This window comes from Orussus abietinus, unplaced genomic scaffold (assembly GCF_000612105.2).
Source record: "Orussus abietinus isolate OABI.00-Male unplaced genomic scaffold, Oabi_2.0 scaffold40, whole genome shotgun sequence".
In the NCBI taxonomy this organism is placed as follows: Eukaryota; Metazoa; Arthropoda; class Insecta; order Hymenoptera; family Orussidae; genus Orussus; species Orussus abietinus.
Window position 1 is genome coordinate 416,178 of NW_019394244.1, and position 25,369 is coordinate 441,546.

The 25,369-nt window shown below is 41.2% G+C and overlaps 1 protein-coding gene across 8 annotated transcripts in view; it reads left to right on the forward strand.

Moving 5' to 3' along the window:
• The window catches only part of LOC105704331, a 52,681-nt gene that overhangs the window by 10,865 nt on the left and 16,447 nt on the right, over positions 1-25,369 (forward strand). For 3 of the 8 annotated variants that reach the window (XM_012433440.2, XM_012433441.2, XM_012433439.2), the window contains 2 exons: positions 19,372-19,431; positions 25,030-25,056. In XM_012433440.2, coding sequence (XP_012288863.1) covers positions 19,372-19,431; positions 25,030-25,056 — 87 coding nt within the window. Of the gene's footprint in view, positions 1-1,485; positions 2,366-16,838; positions 17,711-19,371; positions 19,432-25,029; positions 25,057-25,369 lie in introns of those variants that run through there. The other 5 variants (XM_012433442.2, XM_012433445.2, XM_012433444.2 and 2 more) reach the window with 5 other exon arrangements.

A 25,369-nucleotide genomic window follows, 5' to 3' on the forward strand; every position in this document is an offset into this window, starting at 1 on the left:
ACGCGGCGGTCCTGATCCTTGCCGTTCGCGAGTTTTAGTTGCCTTGTAAATTCTCGTCCGTAGACATGACGGTCTCGTCGTCATCCTCGGTCGACGGGTTTTGTTAAGTCGGATTGATCGACCAATGTTCGTTTATTGTTTTTCGTTATTCCGTGTAGTTCGGGAATTTTCGCGGTGCGTTGGACTCTTAAGCGAAGTTGCGCCTTGTGACGTCGACCTCTCCGTAGAAGTTGGACCTCGTCGCAATGACTTCTCCACCCTGGTTGGGTCTCGTCGCGTCCTCGGCCCCGCAAGTGGGTCGCTTTAACCCTTTGAACGTGGAGCCACTTCGACATTTGGGCGAGATTCCTCTGACCGGGCGGGCGATATTCGACCAAACGTCCGCCCCTCTTAGTAGCCCATAGGCAACCTCACCACCTTATATCCGGCCCTCCACCTGTCGTCGTCGGAGCTTGGAAGACGGACGTCATCGGCCGCGCTATTTTTCGTCGCTGTCCAGGGACAGGGGAACGAGACAGAGGGAGGGAGAGAGAGGGAGAGACTCATACCTCGTGATCTCTTTCCGCCAGTCGTGGAGGGATCTTCGGTGAAGAAGCTCCGATAGAGGACTTCGAGGGATGAAGACCGACAGACGTCCTATCGTTCTTCTGAGCGAACCTTTTATGCTCTACCTAGCCTCGTTAATTCATTGTTAATTGTTAATTAATAACCGAGCTTGGACTTGAATTTTTCGACTCGTTGAAAAGTGTATTAATTTTTATTTCGGGGGGGAACTCCACCCGGAGGGACACTTTTTATCAAGTGTCCGTGGCCGAGGGCCAACATGTACCTCGTCGAGGTGGCCGTAGACGAGCATCGACCACCAGGACTCGACCTATCGCTCCTTCGAGTCTATGCGAACGAGACAATAGAGGAGATCGCGAGAATCGCTGAGGTTTTACGTAATTCTCTCGAAGAGCCGGGCGAACGTCTCTCAAGGTTGGAATCGCGATATCCACGTAACATACGTAATATCCCTGTCAGCGATTATTCTCACCTGGGGGACGAGCGGTCGTCAACGTGGCCGTGAAAGGGTGTCTCTAGGTGGAGACTCACCTGGGAGGATCCTCCAGGGGGAGGGCAGGAGGTGAAACAAAAGGTGGAGGCGCCGGTCAGGTGGACTGGGACTAGAGGGAAGAGGTGATAAGAAGGATTTTTTGGGAAGAGGAATTTTTTTTCAAGATAGAGGGTTTCTTGAAAAGAATTTTTTTCAAGATAAAGAGGATTTTTTGAGAAGAGGAATTTTTTTTCAAGATAAAGAGGATTTTTTGGGAAGAGGAATTTTTTTTCAAGAAAAAGAGGATTTTTTGAGAAGAGGAATTTTTTTCAAGAAAAAGAGGATTTTTTGAGAAGAGGAATTTTTTTCAAGATAAAGAGGATTTTTTGGGAAGAGGAATTTTTTTTCAAGAAAAAGAGGATTTTTTGAGAAGAGGAATTTTTTTCAAGAAAAAGAGGATTTTTTGAGAAGAGGAATTTTTTTCAAGATAAAGAGGATTTTTTGGGAAGAGGAATTTTTTTTCAAGATAAAGAGGATTTTTTGGGAAGAGAATTTTGGCACAGCGGAAACGTCCAAGATTTTGCTGGAAATAAAGGATCCTGGTGATAAGGAACAACCAGGATCCCGATAAAGAGGACGAAGTGGTCCAATGGAAACGACCAGCTCCTCACAGAGGACATTTTCGGAAGCGGACGCAAAGAAGAGGAAACTCAAGAAAAAGAGAGTCGAACTCATTAGAGAAAATTGTGGAAACAGTGATCTTGGTGTTATCAGTGATCGTCCCAGTTTCTATCTTGCGCGAAGACCTCAAGAGGATCTCTAAATCGGAGATTCTTTATATCAAGAAAGTGCAAATCTTTGAGCGATCTATAAATCGATCTTGATCTTCCTGACTCGCTTTGCGATTTTCGCTTTTATGATCTCTTTCTTGCGATCATTTCCTTGCTTAGATCTCTTGCGATCATTTTCTTGTTAAGATCTCTTGCGATCATTTTCTTATTAAGATCTCTTGCGATCATTTTCTTGTTAAGATCTCTTGCGATCATTCTCTTGCTGAGATCTCTTGCGATCTTGATCTTGCCTACGAGCAAGTCAGCGATCCTCACCAGGATCAACTTCGAGTAAGACTCACGTCGAGCAATCGTGATAACGAGTGCGATTACGCAACGGAGTTGGTCATACGCAACAAGTGCTCTCAAGAGAGAGAAAGAGAAGGGGTAAAGAAGAACGGAAGACGAAGAGAAGAGGACATGAGCCTGAAGATCGTCGTCGCCGTCACCGAGATCACGGCCATGGATCCGAAGGATCGATACGTCGTCGAGGGGATCGGTGAGTCTTGGGATTGATCTTGAAAATCATCGATACCAGGTATCGAAAGAAATTCGACTTTATGGATACGCGTGGAAAAAAAAAATTAGTTGAATCGATACGATCTTTGTTTAACCATTATGGTGATTATGTGGGGTATTTCCACCTGTGAAAAAAAGAAAAAAAATCAAAAGTCGTATTTCCCTTGAAAATGATCGATACCAGATATCGATCATCTCGACCCTCGTACACAGGGAAGATTATTTATTCCAACAATATGTATGAAATTATGAACTTATGTATATACATATTTTTTTCACTATATACGTATTTCCAAGTGGGCAGGGGGGATATATTAATTAATAATAGGAAATTGTTTTGAATAATAAGAGTGGAGGTGTATATACAAATATAAGCCCTTTTTTTTTTTTTATTTGAAATGTTTCAAGAGTTTAGAGAAACGTTTCAGCCAAGTCGATGCACTTTGTGGAGAAAAGGGTATAGGAAAAAAAAAAAGAAAAAAGAAAAAGGAGAGAAAGAGCCGGTTCGGAAATTAACGAGAGCGCAGGGACGCAGACGTGTAATTTTTCGGCTGATTTTCGGCAGATCGAATTACGGGTTATGGGAAGTAAAGGGGTTCGTCGAGACCGCCATAACAGTGATTGGCTCCCCTGGGATGCTGGACCAGTTCCCTCGGGATGCTGGACGGGTTAGAGAGTTCAAAGATCCCGCGCGAGGGTATTTTGTGGAAAGAAAAAATTTTAAGCCTCTTATCACTCCCTTTGAAAATCCAGTTACCTGAAATTTTACAACATTAATCATAATACATTAGATAACCTTGACGATAAGTGGAAATCTTTTAATCGGGGGTATCTGAGGGAGGTTGAGCCGTTTCGACATACGGGCGAAATTCCTCTGACCGTGCAGGGGATATTGGACCAAACGCTCTTAGTAGCCAAAGGGTTGAATTGTTTTTTTTTTTTTATTCTTTTCTCTCTTCTGTCTTGCAATGTCCTCTTTATTTCTTTACAAAAAGCTGTTTGGTCTTATTGTCAGCGGAATCTGTGGCTCGTTTAACGGCGCGAAGTCGGCGTTATGTCGTGACTCCGACACGTTGTTTTCGTGTTATGTCATCGACGGTGATTCACACCTCGCAGTCGTTTCTCGACAGTTTTTCCTACACGACACACGTACGATCTTTCTTGCTCGGCCGTAAGAAAGATTACTATTTTTCGTGATTTATTTAATAACATCGCGCGAGCGTGAGAATTTTTTGTTGTTTTTATTTTTATTTTTTTGGAGCGTAGAGTGATTAAAAAAATTGATAACATCCCAGTAGGAGTCTTTTAGGGATTAGATCACTTGTGAGAGAGGACACGCGATTTTTGCGAGATTTATTCGATCGAGTTCGAGGAACTCCGGAATTAATTCGAGAGATATGTCTTTTGACAAGTGGTTGTCAAGAATCTAATTACCACGCGAACACGTGACGAATATGCGTAGTAAGCACGAATAAAACGGTTCGTGACTTCTTTCGTCTTCTTGGACCTTGGCCCTGGCGGATGTTCGAGCAAAGTCCGAAGGAGATTCTTTTTGCCTTCTTCTTCTTCTTTTTTTTCTTCTTATTTGTTTATTTATCGCCCAGTTTTTTAAGGGACCCGAGGCCGACCTGTGGATCTCCCGAAGGCTTCTTCTCGATTTTCGATCGTCTTTGCTTGGATACGAATTTATTCTCATCGATCTTGTCGTGGGAAACGTTTAAGGACTCTGGCTTATAAAATTATTTATCTTTTGATATTTTATATATATATTTTTTTTTGTAATTGGACAAGTACCTTGGAAATTCTTAGTTTTAGAATCTTACGTCTTTTATGGTTTAAATTGGGCGCGGCGAACTTTTCGAATTTTCATCTTTGGAATTTTCATCCTTCGAATTTTCACATTTCGAATTTTTATCTTTCGAATTTTCACATTTCGAATTTTCATCTTTCGAATTTTCACATTTCGAATTTTCATCTTTCGAATTTTCACATTTCGAATTTTCATTTTTGGAATTTTCATCTTTCGAATTTTCACATTTCGAATTCTCGTTTTTTTTTTTCCTTTAGAATCGAGGTGCGATAACGAGGGAAATATTGAAAATTATGCCCACCTAAAATTGTGAATTCTCACGGTCAACGAGTCGGCGATAAATAACAAGCCTTCGCGGCGGAATAGGAGCGATTACAGCTAACTACCATCTACATTGTTGAATTTACATTTCGCAATTGCCCGAGGCGTAGTTTATTTCCGAGGAGGCCATTCTAGGTCCTTAAAAGAGGTCCCACGAAATCGCGCATGCCGGAAGTGCGCATGTCCCGGTATATAATCATACCGATTGATATTAACTATCCTGTTAATTATCCTTGGGTGACATAACGCGTTATCCGGTCAACCCGTTCGAGATAACGAACTTCGATATATCTCGCTTTGTCGCGCGTTCTCAGGTGTTACGTCCAAATGGCGAAATTAGAGCTTATCGATAAGAAGATCGACATGTCAATGGAATCGAAGCTTTGGGAATTGATCCTGCAAGGAATTACCTTTAATAAATTAATTTTATGTCCTGGAATGTCTATTGACTTAAATCGCAAGATTCTATGCTAGAAACATTTTTTTTTTCCTTTGTTGCAAATGGAAGGATTTTTTTTTTCTTCCTTTGTTGCAAATTAAAAAATAGACATGGGTAGCAAAATGCAACGCGGGAAATAGGTTCTTATCTATGCAAATATTGGATTGTTGAATGTTCGTTTCGATTTTTGTGTCCTGGACATATTCATTGTTTAACGCCATTTAAATTTTTGTAGGTATTAAAAAACTCAAACCACCATGCGTAATGACACTTTTATATGACGTTTTAATTCCCTCGCACTTACCTGGGGAAAATTTTCGGAGGTTTGAGAAATGTCGTGGGGTTTACACAAGTGTTGTATGGGAAGGTCAGTTTCACCGGTTTTAACCGATTCTAAAATTGTGAAAGAAAAGCGATAGTAATTATTCCTATTTCTTGCGTTTAAATTGCCTTTTTGGGAGATCCTCGTTACAATTATCCTTGATTAAAGGATCATCTCTTGTACGTATCTCTGCTCCAATTTGTCGGTAGGATAAATCCTCCCACGCAATCTGGAAATCATCCAAAAGAGATTATTATTTATTACGCTAAATAATTACTTCCCGGGAAATTTCTCAAAGATGAGAAAGAAAAATAAATGATATTTTCAATTAAAAAAAAATAAATGCGGTATAATAATTTGAAAAAAAAATCACTCCCCTCTTTTTGATATCGCTGATGTTTAATCACTTATCGTTACGTCTCCGTATTGAAAATCTGTTGAAATCGAGAGCAGAAATCCCGGCCTTGAGACCTTAAGACTCGAATAGTCATAAAACCGAGCAGTAAACCGATTGTCTTCTTCGACATTCAACAGTACTTAGAGATAAGTTAGAAAGCCGATTAAGACTCCTGTCGCGACATTATAATTCCTGGTTGAAATCGGGCCGATTAAATGCGAGATCTCTCGAACCTGTTCGAGAGATAATAAAAAAAAAGAGGTAATCACCTCTATCTCGAAAGACGTCACTAGGTGATTTATTCTCTCTCGGGCGACATCTTTCCATTTTTTTATCCGACATGCGAAGTTAATTTATTCACGAATAAAATGTTATCACTCTTCCTGAACATTCTTCCGAATGTTTATTTATTTAACTCTCATTTATCTCGCTATTTAAAATTAATCCGAATCGCTGGAATAGTTGGAAAGGTTTGTTTATAGTAATACCTTAACCGGAGTTTAATTATTTAACTTTAGCCGGTCAGAGTTAAAGTTAAGGGGATGTGAAAGTGGCATCCGAAAGCTCAATCGTTCATAAAACTTTTCATACCTTAAAACGTGAATACGGAGACATTAAGGTAGGTCCTCAAACTCGGAGAATTTTATTTTTTATATACTATTTTTAAAAAATCTATAAAGAAATTTGGAAAAAATTGAAATTTCATGAGTTTCAGGACCTTCCTTAGAGTTTTCCTATTCACGTCGTAAAGTTTCAAACTATTCGGTAAATCGAGTTGGGAGAAATGTTTTATATAAACAAAAGCTCTTCTACACTTTCACGTCACCTTAACCCGCGCCGAATCGATATAAGTCGCGTTTCCTCGTCGTGTTTATCGTCCGTCGTGACGATTGTCGTCTCGGCAGGCCTCTCGGACTCTCTTTGGATAATAATGTGGATGAATTTCCTTGTTAAAAAAGACCTCACGTCGAGGGGGCGGCCTTCGGGTCGAGGAAAGAAGGAGACGATAGGACGTTGACGCTCAGCCTTGATCTTTCGCCGACACTTCTCCCGGTTATGCCCTAGTGCACGTGGTCGCCCTTGACCACGAGAGTAGTTAGGAGAAAAGAAAAGAAAAAAAAAATCATTGTCAACGATTTCAGCTAACGACCTCGATGACTAACCGACTTCCCTCTCTCTCCCACTTCCGGAAAATCGACCCAGAGAACGGAAGGACTCTTACGTTTAATATTTAAGATTTTCATGTTTAATCGCGTTACAGTTTCTTTTTTCTATTTTCGATCTTTAAGCTCGATTTTCATGGTAAATCGCGATATAGAGAGTGTTTATTTATTTATTTTTTACACAGCATTCCGATTTTATTTTCCATCTTTAAGCTTAATTTTTTATGTTAAAACGCGTTACAGAGAATCCATTTTCGGTTTTGAATCTTTAAGCTTGATTTTTATGTTAAATCTCGTTACAGAGTTTTTTTTTTATTTTGGACCTTTAAGATTGATTTTTATGTTAAATCGTGTTATAGAGAATTTTCTTTTTTATTTTGGATCTTTAAGTTTGATTTTCATGTTAAATCTCATTAATTATAATTTATAATTTTGGATTTCTTAAAAATGTAATTATGAACATCTCGTTATCTCGAGTCGAGGTCCTCCCGGAAGTGGTCGGACACTTCTGGTCCTTCCGCGAAGATTGCCAGCTTCCGGTGCACGTCGGCGATTACGCGCCTCGGATTGCATCGAATTACTGACATTACGCGTCCGCTGGGCGGAAAATACCCCCCCGGGGGAAGCGAGGTTAGATAACGAGGATCTCCATCGATATTCCATATCTGTGTCCCTTTCCTTCTTGCTTTTGCATTATTAAGTTTCCTACTCTTTGAAAAAAAAAAATAAAAATACGAGTTTTTGGTTCTGGGACGAATAAAACAAATTTTCATCTTTGGGATTTTCACTTTTCGAATTTTCACATTTCGAATTTTCACATTTCGAATTTTCATGTTTCGAATTTTCACATTTCGAATTTTCATCTTTCGAATTTTCACATTTCGAATTTTCACATTTCGAATTTTCATGTTTCGAATTTTCACATTTCGAATTTTTTCGAATTTTCACATTTCGAATTTTCATCTTTCGAATTTTCATCTTTCGAATTCTCACTTTTCGAATTTTCGCATTTCGGAATAAAATCACCGCGACTCGAGTACGTAGAAAAGTGGAGGGTTCGAAATCGAATCTTGTAGAAGTAACCTTGGGATTTTTATCTCGACACAGAGGCCGGTTAATATTCACTGACAGTAATTGAACTCATCTCCCGTGTGAACGTCAGTTCTGGGTCGCGGATTGGACGGGTTGAAACAATTGATTTCATTGCGCAACATCCTGCCAGGCTGCCTTCCGGTTATTACGTGACCGGCGGTTAAAATCCGCGGAGGATCTCTCGAAAAATCTCGAAAATATCTCGACCGAGAGAGAAGATCTCCAGAGCGTCTAAAAAAAGCGACCCTTCGCAAAAAAACCCAAGCTAAAAATTCCGTAAAATTTCAATTTTCTCGAGAGTTAAACATTTTTCATTTCTTTATTATCAGGATTAATTAAGTTTCACGAGTGCAGGGACCTTCGTATGACCTTTTATGATAAGTTGGGGAAGTTTCAAAGAATTCGGTGCACCCGTTCCGGAGAAAAGCGGTAAAATGGATTTAACGTCCGGGGGCCGAGTTTCGTGCCGCCTTAACGCGCAAAATGGCCGCGGCTTTCGGAGCGTTTCCTCGCGGATACGAATGATATCGAGCAAATATTCATCGGTACTGAGGTGGAAACCGGTGCATACGGCAGTACCGGACCGGTCGGTATGTTGAATAACCAGTTTTGTTTGAGCAAGAACCGTGGACGCGTTACATAAAGTGCATTAACGGGCACACCGCGCGGTTCGGCCGCAGCTTCCGATAGGATTCGTCTCCGAGATGCTCCCGATCTTCCTCTTGGTCGCGATCATTGAATCGGTAGAATCCACATATGGATTCGAATATATATCTAATAAACAAATAAATAAATATATATATTGTTTATAGAAAAAGTATATGTGGAAATGTTCGGCAAGGGCTAGGCGGTCGGAAAATCCCCTGAAAATGGAAAGAATGAAACAAAATGGCGGCGTATTCTCGACCGGTGGAAATTAGCCTGGCGCTAGTCAGGCGAATTCCTGCACGCGCAAAGTTGCCTGAATTATGACGAGACTGCCTTGGAATTCGACTTGGGAATGATTAACGGCCGTTCCTACGCAAACCTGTCTTCTCTCGTGTGTTTTTCGCGAGCAGTATATTGCGCCTTCGGAAAATCACGTTTTGCCTTCCTCTCGCTCGACTTGGACCTCGAAATCCCGAGGCACTCGACACTTCGACATATGGGCGAGATTCCTCTGACCGTGCAGGGGATATTCGACCAAACGTCGGGCGCCTCTAGGCGCTCTTAGTAGTCAAAAAGTTAAATAATATATTTCTTCGATTAAATGAATTTTTATTTTCGCAGTGTAGAGGAAAACCTCAGTTAAATCTGAATTTCGAGGTGTTTCTTCTTTTTCATATCGCATACAAGTCATCGATTAACTCTTTGAACACGGAGCCATGTCGACATACGGGCGAGATTCCTCTGACCGTGCAGGCGATATTGAACCAAACGTCGGGCGCTCTTAGTAGCCAAAGGGCTAAGACTAGCGTGTTAGAAAGTTCTAATAATTTTCTTTAACCACGTATATGCATTTAGGTTAAACACGGTAAAAGAAACATACATAAGTCGAGATTTTCGAGGCGTGAAAATAAAAATACACGGATTGCCTTGACCCTTTCTAACGCTTTAAAGTTTGCTCCGTGAATTTTTTTTTTACGTACGTACTTCGTCGACACATTTTACGACGACGACGAGGAAATACGAGATGTAGAAATTCCAGTCGAAGGACGCTCGTTGAATCCAAATGCTCGCTGGAGAAAAATCCAGGCCGGGGGTCGGACGAGTCTCGAAAATAAAGAGAAAAGCTCTTAATATCCGACATGACCTTCTCTACTTATCCGTCCCATTAGAATACATGACTCTATCTCGGTTGAGAAACTTTAACGCGATGGATATCTCCACTTAAACGCACGTGCGTCATCATGCAAATGACCAGAGCACATTTAGGAGCGTTGCTTAATTATTGAAAACGCATTAATTATATGTACATACATCTTGCGGAATTATTTGAAATAATTTCTTGTTTTCTATTCCACCGTTTACACAATGTCCATCTCCGTCTTAACACGTGGGTGATATTTTCAGGTTATGTCACGTGGATCTTATGAAAATTTCTCGCACTTTTTATTTTTATCTCCGTCCCGGAAATTAATAAAAAAAATGGAATTCATATCGATGAGTATCGAATCGAAGAATTTCTTATTTTTTATTCGACTGTTTAAACAATTACTATCTTAACACGTGGTAGGTATTTCGAGGTTATGTCACGTGGATCTTATGAAAATATCTCGCACTTTTTATTTTTATCTCCGTCCCGGAAATTAATAAAAAAAATGGAATTCATATCGCTGACTCGATCGGATCTAAATCTGCGATCCAAAATGGAGGTGTTAACAACAATTTATCAAGTAAATACATGATATTTACCGATCGCATTGTCGGGGATTAATCTCGAGATCTAATCGGCGGAAATGCTTGTCCCAATACACGATTGATCGATCGCGATCGATGATCGGTGGATCCCCATGCTTGTACACTAATTAGGGCTCCAAGACTTCCGATTGACATCCCAGAATAATTTTGACACTTTAAAGAAATTTATTATGCAAATTATGGATTTGTTTATAAGTCTTTTTCCTGGATTTTCAATTTTAAGAATTTTCCCTGCGGGAAAAATCCTCGAATGAAAATCGGAGTTTTCCATTTTTCTTTATCATTGTCTCTCTTGTTCCCTTTTTTTTCGGGGGAAGTGTTTTATTTAATATAATTTTGCGGTTACATTCACATGCAAATGTTGCTTCGGTTTCTTCCCAGGTGGGGAAAGGTGGAAAGTGAAAGTCCATTCTCCTTCTGCTCGATTTTGCCTCTCGTCTCTCGAGTTAAGGTTCGATGTTCGATATTCTCGAATAGGGATGAATATACTANATATACTATTTAAATAGAAAATTAAATTTTTCTTGAGATAGAAAAATGAATGCAGCTACAAAATAGGGTTCGTTGTCTCTCTGGGTACGGAAGTCGGTCGCGATCGATGTCTCTTATTTTTTTTTTCTTTTTTTTTCACGAGGGCAACGATAACGCGTCGGCCTTCGGGAAACGGTTTTGCGAGTCTAAAAGACATTAATGATCGAAGGACGACCGGAACGGTCGTCAATCAGCGTCTGGATGAATAAAAGCCGAGTAATGCCTTCTTGGAGCGATCTGGAGACACGCGAGTGACTTTTTTAAGCTCCTTTGTCGCGAAATTGCGACTCGCGACAGAGAAATCGAGAAAACGAGCGACCTTGGTCAGTAGGCGCCATTTTTGTGGATTTTAATTGTTTTCTCATTATAATTCAATTCCGAGGTAGGAGACGCCACCAGAGGGGTGTTTTTAATTTTATTTATGAATATAAACAATGTAGAAATTTTTTTTTTAAATTCAATATACGTCGTATATCCGTCCGCGTAAGAGGTAGAGCAAACAAGTGCGTTAATAATAATTTTCAATTAGGATTTTCAATTTGGAAATTCAAGTCCACGGGAATAAAACCTCCAACGTGATTTCCAATTTCAATAAAAGTCAGTGTTATTGCTGGTAAAGTATATGTAATAAATTTTTCTTTCCTGTTAAATCGCTCGGAATCATTCGAGTTACCCACGCGGCCATTACGCGTTCTAATGATAATGCCAATGACGATAACAGTGACTTGCGGTAGAAGTATGACTCTGAATATCCGAGATGCTCGGTGCATTCTCGATGCACATGCACATCGGCTTCATTTCCCCTGAAAGGAAATAATTGCAATCTCCCCCGAGTTTTCCAGGAATTTGGATCGATTGCTTGCTCCATTTTGCCATACTTTGCGATTATCGCGATGTCTAATTTTTTTTAATACTTCCCCTCGAGTGCGATATCATTGTCGTCATTATCTTTACCTCCATTATCGCTCGTTTCAACTATTCTACCGAATCGCGCAAACTTGAGCGTCCATTCTTATTCCTGGATTAATTGAATTTCATTAGAGAGGAGTAAAAAAAGTACCTTCGAAACGCGTGAAGTATCTTAAATAAAAAAAAAAAGAAAATTTATTCAGCGAGTATAACGGGGGGATTTAATAATAAAATGATTTCTACGGGCGTGAGAATTTTTTTAACGACTTTAGGACCGCCTTATTTGCTCCTGGGATTTATTGTCGAAATAAATCCCGCCGGTCGTTATTTAAATCGGAGCCATTATTTTCGCGGACATCGGTCGTTAGCTACCGACGCGTTAAACGGACAAATAATCGGTCGTTAACTCAATTCGCTTCACGTGCGGTTCGATCGAGTCCTCGGTACATCCACTTCCTTCATTAAATTCCGCACGATTATAGGTAATGAAGATTTGCAAGGCTAATTCGGGCTTCCGTGGCCGAGGGACATAGTCTCGAGACGGGAGAATTTATAAAAAGGATCCTCCTCGAATTTGACGACCCCACGTTTTGCAACAATTTTTATTTACATTTGAAAAAGGTCCAACCATAAGAAACAATTTTGGTTATCCTCATGTGACTGTCAAATGTGCCGTGGTATTTTTTTTCCAGGAATTTATCCGGTAATTTTGCGCCAGGAATTTTTTGTCAGGAATTTTGCTGTCAAGAATTTTCCCAGTAATTTAGAAATGTGATATATTAATCCTATTAAGCAGATTTTCTTGTTAATGACAATTAGGAATTTTTTAATAAGGCGCGTCCAGGAATTGTGACGCCTATCGTCGTCAGCTTAAACGTCACTTCCACGTGGGTCGTTTCACCCTTTTTGCACATGAACGGCTGTGCAATGACCGCGAAAAGAGGGAGAGGAAACTAGAGGGTTCACTTATATTACGTCACGTCGATGTCGATCCATCTAAAGAGGTTATTATCGTCGTCGATATGTCGTCACAGTCAGGAGAATCGTCATCGACGTCGCGACGGTCACGAGGATTTTTCTTTGGCAGAAATCCCACGAAACCCGTCGTCCCGACGTCGACGTCGTTTCCAGGAATCTGATCTGGGTGCGTCTCGACGCCGTCTCGACGGAACTCTCGAGAATTCTTAGGAAAACCGAGAATTATTTATAAATATCGAGACGTCCCTCGTGAGACGATACGTATATAAATCGAAATATATGCATACGTCGAAATTCACGGAAAAGGAAATAAGAAGAAAATAGAAATAAAAAAGAAAGAAGGCAGGAGACAAAATATCCGGACTTTTCCTCCGACACAAGAACACGTTTCGCGGTTTCTGGCGACGCTTTCTCGATCGTTACGTCGGTAAGATGAGAAAATCCATCCGACCTGCGATTCGATTCCTGGATATCGTGCAATAAAAAAATCTTCCTTTCGTGTTACTAGATCCTCCTGGATAAAAAAAAGCTCTGGTTATTAACGAAAAGTTCCTATTAAATTGGCCAGGAAATGCTGATCGACGTCGGGTCATCTTGAACTGCTGGATAAATTCCTGGCCTCCTTCTGTCCAGGAATTGTGCAGCCAGAAAGAAAATCCTAAGGACGTATTTGACGATCTAATTCGTGTGTATATTCGAAATTCTCGGCTTTTTTTCCTCTTTTCAACTGGACTTTATTCGAGTGTACATAACCTCGACGGCAGACGAAAATATTGGCCCGACGCCCGGCGTCGCAGACATTTCGCCCACCTAGTTCGCGCCCTTTTCACGAGTCGGGACAAATGCCAAATGCGTGTTCCAAAAGCGAAGGCGTTCTCGTGTTTCCGAGGTGGACATCTTCCTTGAAGACCTCGACGAGGTCGCCTCAAAAGGCGAACTGGCCTTAAGGTGGCATTTCAAGAGTCGATCGCAAATTACATTTTTCTCTTAATTGAATGTATGGAATCGTTCCAAACTTTACAATGTTAATACGGAGACCATAAGGCAAGTCTCGACACCCATGGAATTTCAATTGTTTAAAAATTTGTTTATAGGTGTTATTAAAAAGTTTTGCGTTAAAAATAAAATAAATGTATTCGAATGAAATATATTTATTAAAAATGAAATAGCCTCCATATTCACGTTGTGAAGTTTGAAGCTATATGAAGTTGAAAAGTTTTATGAACTATTGACCCTTCGGATGTCAGTTTCATGCCAAATTAAAATAATTAAGCATGTCATCGTTATTCTTCCTCTTCCTCCACCTCGAGTGATGTCATCGCAAAAAAGAGGCATTCCATCGACTGTTAACCCTGAAATAAAAGTGGCAGGGTCAGACAAACGCCTACATAGCAAACGTCGCCATTTTTTATCTCCCAACGAGATAAAGAGTTTAGTTCATCTCCGGCTATTGTTATTTTTTCTTTTTCTTTGTTAGATCGATTTTTATCTATTGACTGTACCGAGGCTTATTGATTTACCTGTCTTGATGCAAACATTCTTACCGGACCCGACCTTTACCTACTTTCGAGGAGGAAGTCATTTTCTCCGGTTATCGGTTTATCACTTTATCAATCGGAATGTAGGCTCGATTCCTCTCCGTATACTTTTCCACTCCTCCCGAGGACATTTTGCGCTTTTCCAGAAATCGGGGAGGGATGCGATATGAAAAATTATGCCGGTGAAAAATCGACAGGCTTGAGTGTTGATGGAGCTCGATAAAGGGAGCGATTAGGACGCTGTAGACGAGTTTACCTTTTTTACGGTAACAGGCGAATTAATTCGTCTTGGAATATTTTGCAAGAGACATTTTTTATTCTATTTTCCACGGTCTAAATTTTGCTCGGAATAGAATCCTGGATTTCTAATTAGTTTGAGATTAACGAAGAAAATTGCACCTTCCCTATTCACGCTGACGTCCTCTCATGACGTAACTTGACATGTCATTAATGAACCGATAGTCTCAGAATATTGTGCAAGAGACATTTTTTATTCTATTTTTCACGATCTAAATTTTACTCGGAATAGAATCCTCGATTTCGACTTAGTTTGCGTCGACGTCCCCTGATAGTGGGATTTAACTCGACGTTATCGGTGTAAACGCACGTCCTCGTGATTCCAGGGTCGCCGAATTAACGAACCCTCTCCGGAGGCGGTTTTCCGCACGCTTCGGCACGCGGATCGAATTAACGAGCATTACTCGTTATCAACCTTCGACCCTATCAAGCAAGACGTTAACGAGGTCCGATCCGTCGACGGACGACCCGACGAGTCGTGCGATTTATCGCACTTTCCGTCGGCGGAATATTTCCGTCGAGTAATAATCTTGATCCTTGAAACAATCCGCGAAATTTCAGGTGTCGTAAAAATAACTAGTAATTTATTTATTATTTAATCTATCTCTCAAATTTCGATAAACACTCGAAAAATGCGAGTCGATTTCATCCTACGGGATTAAATTGGAATTTAAAAAGGATTTTAATCAGGATTTAATCTAAACCTTTTATTTATTATTGATGTAATATATTTTTATACAGTCTACAGACACTTTCTATCAGGACGGAAACAACGGAGAGTCGGAAGTCACTCTTCTCTTGGTTCTCATGTCTCTTTTTTTTTTCTTTTTAATTGTAATCTCGAGGCTGATTATTCTGATTGCACGAGGGAATTCCACCGACCTTGGAGGAGATTTACTCCAGTTTGTAACGAGTCATGTCCGACTTTCTTGGCATTTTGCAATTGTATTTGCGAAGTTTCGCGCGATAACTTCTGCCCTGAGATTCGGTAAACAGTGTCTAAGGATTAGGAGATATTTTCAATGTTTATACGAGTCTTCCGAGGAGGTCCTCATTTTTAATTAATTTATTCGTCTACTTATTTATCACTTAGGATCGGTGCGCAAATCATGAGAGGGTATTTTCCGCTATCAGGATTCCCGGGACAATAGTACTCATTTATATTATTTATTCATTTATTAATTTATTATTATCTTCAAAGATCCATTTGTTTCCTTTCCTTCGTTAAAATCTACTGGAAGGTTCTCGATCGTATTTATTGACGAAATGACGAAAAAAAAATTTGCTCTCGTTATCTGCCGTTCTATAAAGACGTCATCGAGTAATCGTCGTTGAGTCATTTCATGAAAATGCGAGGAAAACATGCCGAGGATTAATTTGCATACCGCGAGTCGGCGGAATCCAGAAAAAAAAAAGAGAAACGAGGAAAAATTTCTGAATTTTCAGATTAATCTAATTACCGTCGCAGGGGAAGTTAATCAGGCTAACCGGAGATTAAAATTTATTGTCGGTTAACTGGCTGGAATTAACGGGGGATTATATTTAGTCGGCGTTCATTCCGCCCGAATATTCCGTGCGGAATTCCTCGTGCACTCGTCGGAGCTTAGGACCAGATAAGGAGACTGGTCTTATCACGCGTTTACAATGTTTACGACAAAATCGTCGATCGATTAGTGCTCCTTGTTTACCACGCCACTTTCGAAGGCATCAAAGTATTCTTATCGTTGCTCTTCTTCGACATCTTCTGGAATGTCGCGATTTTTCGATCGGAGGAGGACCTTCAGTCCGAGTTCGACCGTCGACGAGGAAGGACCTCCGATAAGGGTGCCCATATTATTTCGCAGTGATTTAAATCAATTTTCCCGCGGTGGTGATTTTTAAAAACATTTTATCTCCTTTGGCGAAGTGCTAGGGATATTCGGTAATAGCACGTGGTCCGGCACGTGGTCCGAGTGCGACCGAGCGATTTTCCGAAGGACCTGCCGAACGTTTCCGAACCACCTGCCGAACGCGACCGAGCGCCCTATAAATAAGGGCGCGCCCTCTGTACCCATCAGTCTGCGACCAGCCGTCCGCCTGGAAGGACCCTGGAAGGACCCTGGAAGGACCCCGCTAGGACCCCGGTAGGACCCTCGGTGGAGATCGGGTGAGCTGCCGAACACTCCCGAACCCGACCGAGCGCCCAATAAGGGCGCTGCCGCCGCGCTCCGCCCTTCAGTCTGCGTCGAGCCGCCCAGCCGGAAAGACCTCGTAAGAACTATCATACCCTCTCGCCGGTATTCCATAATTTCCACCGCGACTTTCGGAGACGTCGCCATATCCTTATCACCGTTCTCCGTAACGGCGTCGGGAAAAACCACGACCGACGAGGGTGCGATTCGCCGGTCGGACCTTCAGTCCGAGTCCAACCGCCCAACCGTCCGGACCTCTCCGATAAGGCGCGATCATTTGAATAACCTGCACCGGTGAGGTGCTCTCGATGGCTATCTAATCAGCTCTCACCTGTCGTAAAGTTCGGCCTATATAAGCGAAAGCGCGTCGGGACGCCTCAGTCGGCCGGTGGTTCTCGCGACGCCCTTTAGTCGGCGTCCTTTCCGCCCGGAAAGCGTTGGGTTTTCCCGGATTTCGAGTTTCCCTCCTCGAGTATATACACTCAATACATAACGGCATAAATTATATAAAGTATGTAGCTTCAAGTACATGGAAACAAGAGAACATAAATCCCCTCTTCTAGTTCGTAACCTGGAATGTAAACAATAAAGGGAAATAAACATTTTCCGCCGTAAGAACGCGTGTCGAGAAGTTTAACTGGGTATATAAAAGGACGCGGACTGGAGGAGGGAAATCGCATATCTTTCCGCGGCGGAAAAAGTGGCGGCTCGGCGGGACGCTTTGCGGGGGGTCCGCCGACGGCGGATGATCCGCAACGACGCCTCCACCCTCGGCGGACAATGCGTCAAGTAGAGGCGGGCGCGAAGGACGCCGCGACGCCGCGGTGAAATAAGGGCTTAAGGGGGAGGAAAGTGCAACGAGGGAAATTAAGGGAAGAGGGCAGAAAGTGCAACGAAATCGAGCCTGAGCGATGTTGGAGTTCGCGGTGCATCACGCCGACATCGGCGAGCATGATGGTAATGGAGGATTCAACATTTATTTAATTTAACCCTTGGAAATATTATATATTTTTGCATTCGATGTTTATTTAATTTAACCCCTTTGAAGTATATTTTTGAATTCAATATTAATTTAATTTAACCCTTTGAAATATATTTCTTACATCCTTCGGAGGCGAAAGAGGAGATAGTTAAGACTTATAATTAAATCAAACAAATTTATATACCGAAGGACGGTGAGTTTTATTAATACTTTAAACATCCAAGCTATCGATACACTTAATTCGATCTTACGACGGCTCCTATCGATCCTATCGCCCCCGGGATCTTCGCCGGTAATTATCTCCTGAATCGACGTTGTGAAATTAAAAAGAGAGAGAAAAGAAAGCGATCGGTTGCGACACGTGCGGGACGAGAACGAAACTCGGGTAACGCGTGATCTTTAATCGGGGTCGATTATCGATCTAGCCTTTTTAATTAAAACCGTGATTCGCAAAATTCGCCTCTAAGCAGGATGTCGATAAGGGACATTTTCCCGGATCGCTTGTCTCAAGGTACGCGAAAGATATTTCCGCAGAATTTCTTCTTTGTGCGACTTTGGCGTCATTTCTCGCATTTTTCGTATTTTTAACCCTTTGGCTACCGAGAGCCCCTATTACTTAAGAGCGCCTAAGGGCGCCCGACGTTTGGTCCAATATCGCCCGCACGGTCAGAGGAATCTCGCCCGTATGTCGAAATGGCTCAGGGTTAAGAGCACCTCGGACCACGAACTTAAATCTCCCCGATCGACTTATCTCGATTTATGCACTCGGAATTGCATTCGACCTCGAGTACGCCGATCAGAAGTTCGACGAACTTCGGGAGATATATCGTCTCCTTTTCTTTCTCTTTCTTTTCTCCATCTTTTTTTCTCGTGCCACTTCCCTCGGATTTTTATTCTCACGCGGAGTTTATAATTCCTCGATTAAGCGATTTCTTTTTTTTTTTTTTTCTTTTGATTACATCGAAATATTATATTCGAGGGGACAATCACGAATGTGGACTTAGCCATTGTTTATAATTTTTCATTTTTTTCTTCTTGTGTAAGTCCATTTGATTAATTTCGAGTTTACTCGTTTATGTAGAATTTTATAAATTAACAGGCGAATATTTAATTATGCGTTATTCGGCTTTTGTGATTAGGACGTATGTTATAAAAATTGAAAATCCGTCTCGATATCAATCGAAGGTCGTCGTCTTCGACTTCGATATGCCTACGATCGAGCTCTATGAATCGATATCTTCGAGACGGGATATCTCCGGTCTCTCTGATACCGATAAGCGGAATATTTCGGAAAGTTTTCATACGGCCATTTTGTTAATGAGAAAAATTACGAAAATCGGAATATTAATCTTGTAGGTCGTTAAGGCGATCTCCAACTCGATTAATGAACATCTCAGCTGATTAATGTATATAATCAATTACAGTTGAATTGCAATTCATTATTAAGTGTTTAAAGGTATATTTCTTAATTATTAAATTATTCTTCGTTGTCGATTTCAATTTGAATTTTGTCATACGTCGCGTTGGATGAGCGCGCGATAACATGAAAAGAGTCAATTAACATCCCTGTCTATTTGTTATTTATCCATTGTTTATTGATATATTTGTTAACATCCGTTGTTTCTCCTCTTTGCAGCACTTTCCACAGCTGCGGAGGATGTCGGCGATGGGATCCAGGGCCACGAAAACGACACCGGTGAGTTTTTATATAAATAATTTTTTTTTTATAACAAATCGAGGAAAAAAAAAATCTCCATGAAGTACATTTCGTCAGTTCATACCATAACTCTGGCCATTGAAATAGCAATACCAAGGATTAAAAAAAAAAAATAGAATGAGATTTTAATTTAATTTCTCGTTGTAAGTATTAATTTATTGCTCCGGTGTAACGAGAGAATTTCAAGGAAATGCAATTTATCCCTATATGTCTGGTTGTTGCCGATTTAATGGCCGGCTCTAGATCCGCGACTTTTTTTTTCCTGATAAGAAGTTGATAAGAAATCCACGCTTGTCGGCTGTCGGTAACACAGGGCGCTGTCGTTAACCTTCTTGGTTACCTTATATGGGTGTAGGTTAGCTTTACCGACCAGGCGCAACAGGTGGGACGATTACACGTGCTCACCTGTCGGTAAGGTCTTATCAACCGCGAAACACCTGTTATCAGACCGGCGATTGATCAGCTGAGCGTTAACCGACGGCGCTCCAATCGATCGGCAATAATCGATTCGATCGATACAAACGTTATCGATATACGGGATTTCCTGAATTGTTATCAATAATCTTGGATTACGTTAAAAGTTGATCCTGCCAATTGCGCAAGTGTCTAGCAAATATTGTTAATGAAATTAATCGATCGGGAATATTATGCCAGCCGATCAGTTGCTACGATTGTTTAAATAAATACCACCTAGATGTGGATGGTAAATAAACATTTCTAATGGTAGGATAAAGACTTATTAAGTTGGATCGATTTTGATAATTGTTTATGCGATAATAGTAATTCGGTGGAATTTAATGTCTCGTTAGTCATCTTGTTAATATTATTAACAATGTTAGGTCGATCCGCCAAGTCTGTAGAGATTGTTTATTTGTTTATTTATTTATCCCACGTGTAGGGACCACCTTTAGGCGCTGCTTACCCGCGAATTTATGTCGAGACGGCATTAACATTTCGAGGGAGCAATATTGACCGGCCTCGGTTCAATTGTCATTTAACCCTTTCGTCCCTCGCAAGTACGACTTCGGCCTTTACGCGTTTTACGGACCAGCTGCTTCCTGAATGCACTCGGACTGCACGTGACAGTCACTCGGCGAGCTGAATCCGGCTTAAACGAATTTAAATAAATTTTAATCCCCGCCGACGGGGCCTGCAAAAAATATCGTCTTAACGCGATGAGAAAGTGGCGGTGCAATGTCATATTTTTTTTTCTCCTCCAATTCACTTATAAATATTTTTTGTTTATATTTTAAGGCGATAAGAAAGTGGCGGTGCAATGTCATATCTTTTTTTCTCCTCCAATTCACTTATAAATATTTTTTGTTTATATTTTAACGCGATGAGAAAGTGGCGGTGCAATGTCATTTTTTTTTTCTCCTTCGACAACTCACTTATAAATATTTTTTGTTTATATTTCAAGGCGATTCACTTCAACATTTCACTTGTAAATATTTTTTGTTTATATTTTAAGGCGATTCACTTCAACAATTTACTTGTAAATATTTTTTGTTTATACTTTTTAAGGCGATTCACTGCAACAATTCACTTGTAAATATTTTTTGTTTATATTTTAACGCGATGAGAAAGTGGCGGTGCAACGTCATTTTTTTTTCTCCTTCAACAATTCACTTGTAAATATTATCATTTTCCCTTGTTAATCCTTAAGGCGATACGAAAGGAAGATGTCGACGCTATGAAAAAAAGGAACCGTTTATCAAATGAATAGATTATAAGTTAATAAATATGATTGCGGTGCATACTGCATCGTTATGCAGTTTCTCGGAGGGCGATCGATCGCAATCTTTGAGCTCGGGGGAATTTTTAATTAAATCTCATCGGATCTGGATCGACAGTGATCGATCGCCTCCCTCTTCCGGGTCTTTGTCGGCCGACCTCGTCTTTTGTCTAATGTTGAACAATGCTCGATTAAGTCTTGTATATCGTCCCGGGGGAGGAAAGAAATTCGGTAGAGCTTCGAGCCAAGTACATTCTAACGTGACTTCTCATCTCGAGTGATGATCCCATTTAAGCGGTCGCCACCGGCAATTAAACGCAATCGAGCGGCGACGTCACGTCCTCCGGAGGACGCGGAAAAAGCGTGACGGGGAGTCACGTGGCCGACGAAACGCGAGACGTCAAAAGGCGGCGGCGAAGTAAAAGAAGATATATATGTATATGAAGATATACATATATCTTCATTTTATACACATATATAAAATGGGAGAATAAAAAATCGACCACTTCCTGCAGCCTTTCGTTTCTTGCACTTCCGCCGACGCGGCGTCTAGGTACTGTGATAAAATAATACAATTATAATGTGATATACAATTTTCAGTCTTAATTCCAGATAATTTGATTTAATAGAAAATTTGGCTTTCTTTGAGAGTATAGATTCAAAATGGCCGCCGGTTTATCGCACTTCCGCCGACGCGGCGTCTAGGTACTGTGATAAAATAATACAATTATAATGTGATATACAATTTTCACTGTTAATTCCAGATAATTTAATTTAATAGAAAATTTGGCTATCTTTGAGAGTATAGATTCAAAATGGCCGCCGGTTTATCGCACTTCCGCCGACGCGTCGTCTAGGTACTGTTATAAAATAATACAATTATAATGTGATATACAATTTTCAGTCTTAATTCCAGATAATTTAATTTAATAGAAAATTTGGCTATCTCCGAGGGTGTAGATTCAAAATGGCCGCCGGTTTATCATCGTCCGCCAACTTCGTCGGGGAGAAGAGGTTAAAAGACAGTTTCTGACCGTGATTAAAAGCGTCTTGGCATTCTAAGAGATAGTTTGACAATTTGTATGTTGACAAGAGGCCAAAAGTCGGTTTTGCGAGGACTCGAGATATTGCACTTGGCGCGAAACTCTGCCGTGTTCTTGTCGCGGACGGAGCATGGTTTCTTTTTTTTTTTTCTTTTTTTTTCTTTTTCCTCCGGGACGATTCCGCTCGTTCGTTTCGGTGTTTCCTCGGCGGCTCGCCGTTATCGGCCGACCGGGCGATAATATTTTCATCCGACTACGCCGATTTCATCGTTTTATCGGCGTGTCATATCTGCGGCGCAACGCGATCGGAACGCGACAATATTTTGTCACTCGCGAGCTAATCGGATATCGGATTGCGAAGTCGGCTTATTTCTGCAAGGGCACCCTCCGAGACGCAGATGCATTGCAGAAATTGTTTATTGCATCGCGGTTAGATATAATCGGGATTTCGGGGGATTTCTCGATTTTAATTCCTGCACGTTTAAACCCTTTGGTCGAATATCGCCTGCACGGTCAGAGGAATCTCGCCCGTATGTCGAAATGGCTTCAAAGGGTTAATCGATGACTTGTATGCGATATGAAAAAGAAGAAACACCTCGAGATCGAGATTTAACCGAGGTTTTATTCTATACTACGAAAATACAAATTCATTTAACCGAAGAAATATATCGTTTAACCCTTTGGCTACTAAGAGCGCATAGAGGCGCCCGACGTTTGGTCGAATATCGCCTGCACGGTCAGGGGAATCTCGCCCGTATGTCGAAACGGCTTCCGTACACACGAAGTCTCGCATTGAAGTTGCAGTACACGTGCATTATCGAGCGTTGCTGCAATTCAAGGTACGGTCAAGGGAAATTGCATCGCATACACGTAATGCACCCCGTCAGCTGTATCGACCGGAACTTCCGCCTCGGTGTTAAGGACAAGGTCGACCTATTATATTTATTTATATTTTCAAGTCGGATGGAAATGCTCCTCGAGTACCCGGAACCATTGTCCGCAGTCATATCCTCTTCGCCGCGACCGGGATCGTTTTATTAATAGTTTTAATGCCGCTTAATGATCTCTCGTGACTACGCAATCGCTAGAATACTTTGTCAATAGACTTTGTGATAACACCCTTTCGTATCGCCTTAATCCTTTTGTTACTAAGAGCGCCTAAGGGCGGACGACGTTTGGTCGAATATCCCATGCACGGTCAAGGGAATTTCGCCCTTATGTAAAATGCCTCCGTGTTCAAGGGATTGACCAGGCGCGTCGTTAAGAGCGCCTGAAGGCGGACGACGTTTGGTCGAATATCCCCTGCACGGTCAAGGGAATTTCGCCCTTATGTAAAATGCCTCCGTGTTCAACCAGGCGCGTCGTGTCATTAAACTTCTCCCTTTTTTTTTTGCTTCTCGGGTGTACCAAAAGGGTTCGGATCTTTTTTCGGGAATTTTAAACGGTGTTTTTAACCCGCCATACCGCCAGAAATACCCTAGGCGACCACGGTTAGCAACAGACCCTGCATCCGAGATCTCCTCTTCGTCTTTCTCCTTTTCTTTCTCCCTCTCCTTCGGCTCTTCTCCCTCTACTTAGTTCGTATTACCCTCTCCCTTCTGTCGACGAAACGCATCTCGATCCAGGCCACTCGAAAATAGTACCAACACGCATTTTAGGGTGCCTGTACTATTCGCGTACCTCGAAGATACGCATTGACGCACGAGTCACCCCAGATTGGTCGGCGGCGATCCCAAAGTGGTCGAAATTCGTCTCGATTTAAGGTCGTTGGCGACCCATCGACGTCGATATTATTAGGATACTCGATAAACGTTGATATTTTTTTCATCCCTTTCCTCTGCGTCCCTAGAAAATACCCATAGACCCTGGATTGGTCGAAATGTATCTCGATTTAAAATCGTTGGCGACTGATCGACGTCGATATTATTAGAATTCTCGATGAGCATTTATATTTTTTCATCCCTTTTATCCGCGTCCCTAGAAAATACATATGCGAGTACCCCAGACTGGTGGAAATTCGTCTCGATTTAAAATCGTTGGCGACCCATCGACGTCGATATTATTAGAGTACTCGATAAACATTGATATTTTTTCATCCCTTTTATCCGCGTCCCTAGAAAATACATATGCGAGTACCCCAGACTGGTGGAAATTCATCTCGATTTAAAATCGTTGGCGACCCATCGACGTCGATATTATTAGAATACTCGATAAGCATTGATATTTCATCCCTTCTTTCCACGTCCCTAAAAAATACGTATTAACACCCGAGTACTGCAGAATAATCTAAATTTATCTCGATTTAAGGTCGTTGACGACCAATCGACGTCGATATAGGAATACTCGATAAACATTGATATTTCATCCCTTCTCTCCACGTCCATAAAAAATACGTATTAACACCCAAGTACTCCAGATTAATCTAAATTTATCTCTATTTAAGGTCGTTGGCGACCAATCGACGTCGATAAGCATTGATACTTCATCCCTTTCCTCCACGTCCGTAAAAAAAAATACCCAAGGACACACGAGTTAACTCGTTTCACCGAGAGCGGCGAATCGTCACTAATTTCGAGAACTCTCGCGCTTTCCTTCTTTTTATTTTTAATTTCTTTTTTTTTTTTATATATCGCGCCTTGCGTCACCTCAGGTCGAGAGTGTTGCGATCGACGTTGCTCTCCTCTCCTTGAACTTTAACTCCGTGGAATATCGAGCCGAGCGCCTTCGATAAACTCTTTAAACGCGTACGCGATTCCTCCGTTTTTGTTATTAACCCTTTTGTTCCTTTTATTGTTTCAGATTCCTTGCAATCATTGTCACACCTCGGTGAGTCACTCATTAATTTCTCGCGGCATGCGGCTTTTCCGGGTTACCGTAATCAAGGGAATTGCGGATACTGATAAGGGGATGCGAAAGCTTAATCATTCGTAAAACTTTTCATAGAACTGGGGGTGTCAAATAATTTCATACTTTAAAGCGGGAATATAGAGATCCTAAGGTAGGTCCTGAAACTCTCGAAATTTCAATTTTTATTTACTTTATTAATAAATTCTCGTTTATCTCGACGTTTTTTTTTTTTATGATTACAATCGAGTATTGTCTATTTTCGTCCTCCGCGGGAACGTTAACCCTCGTGTCC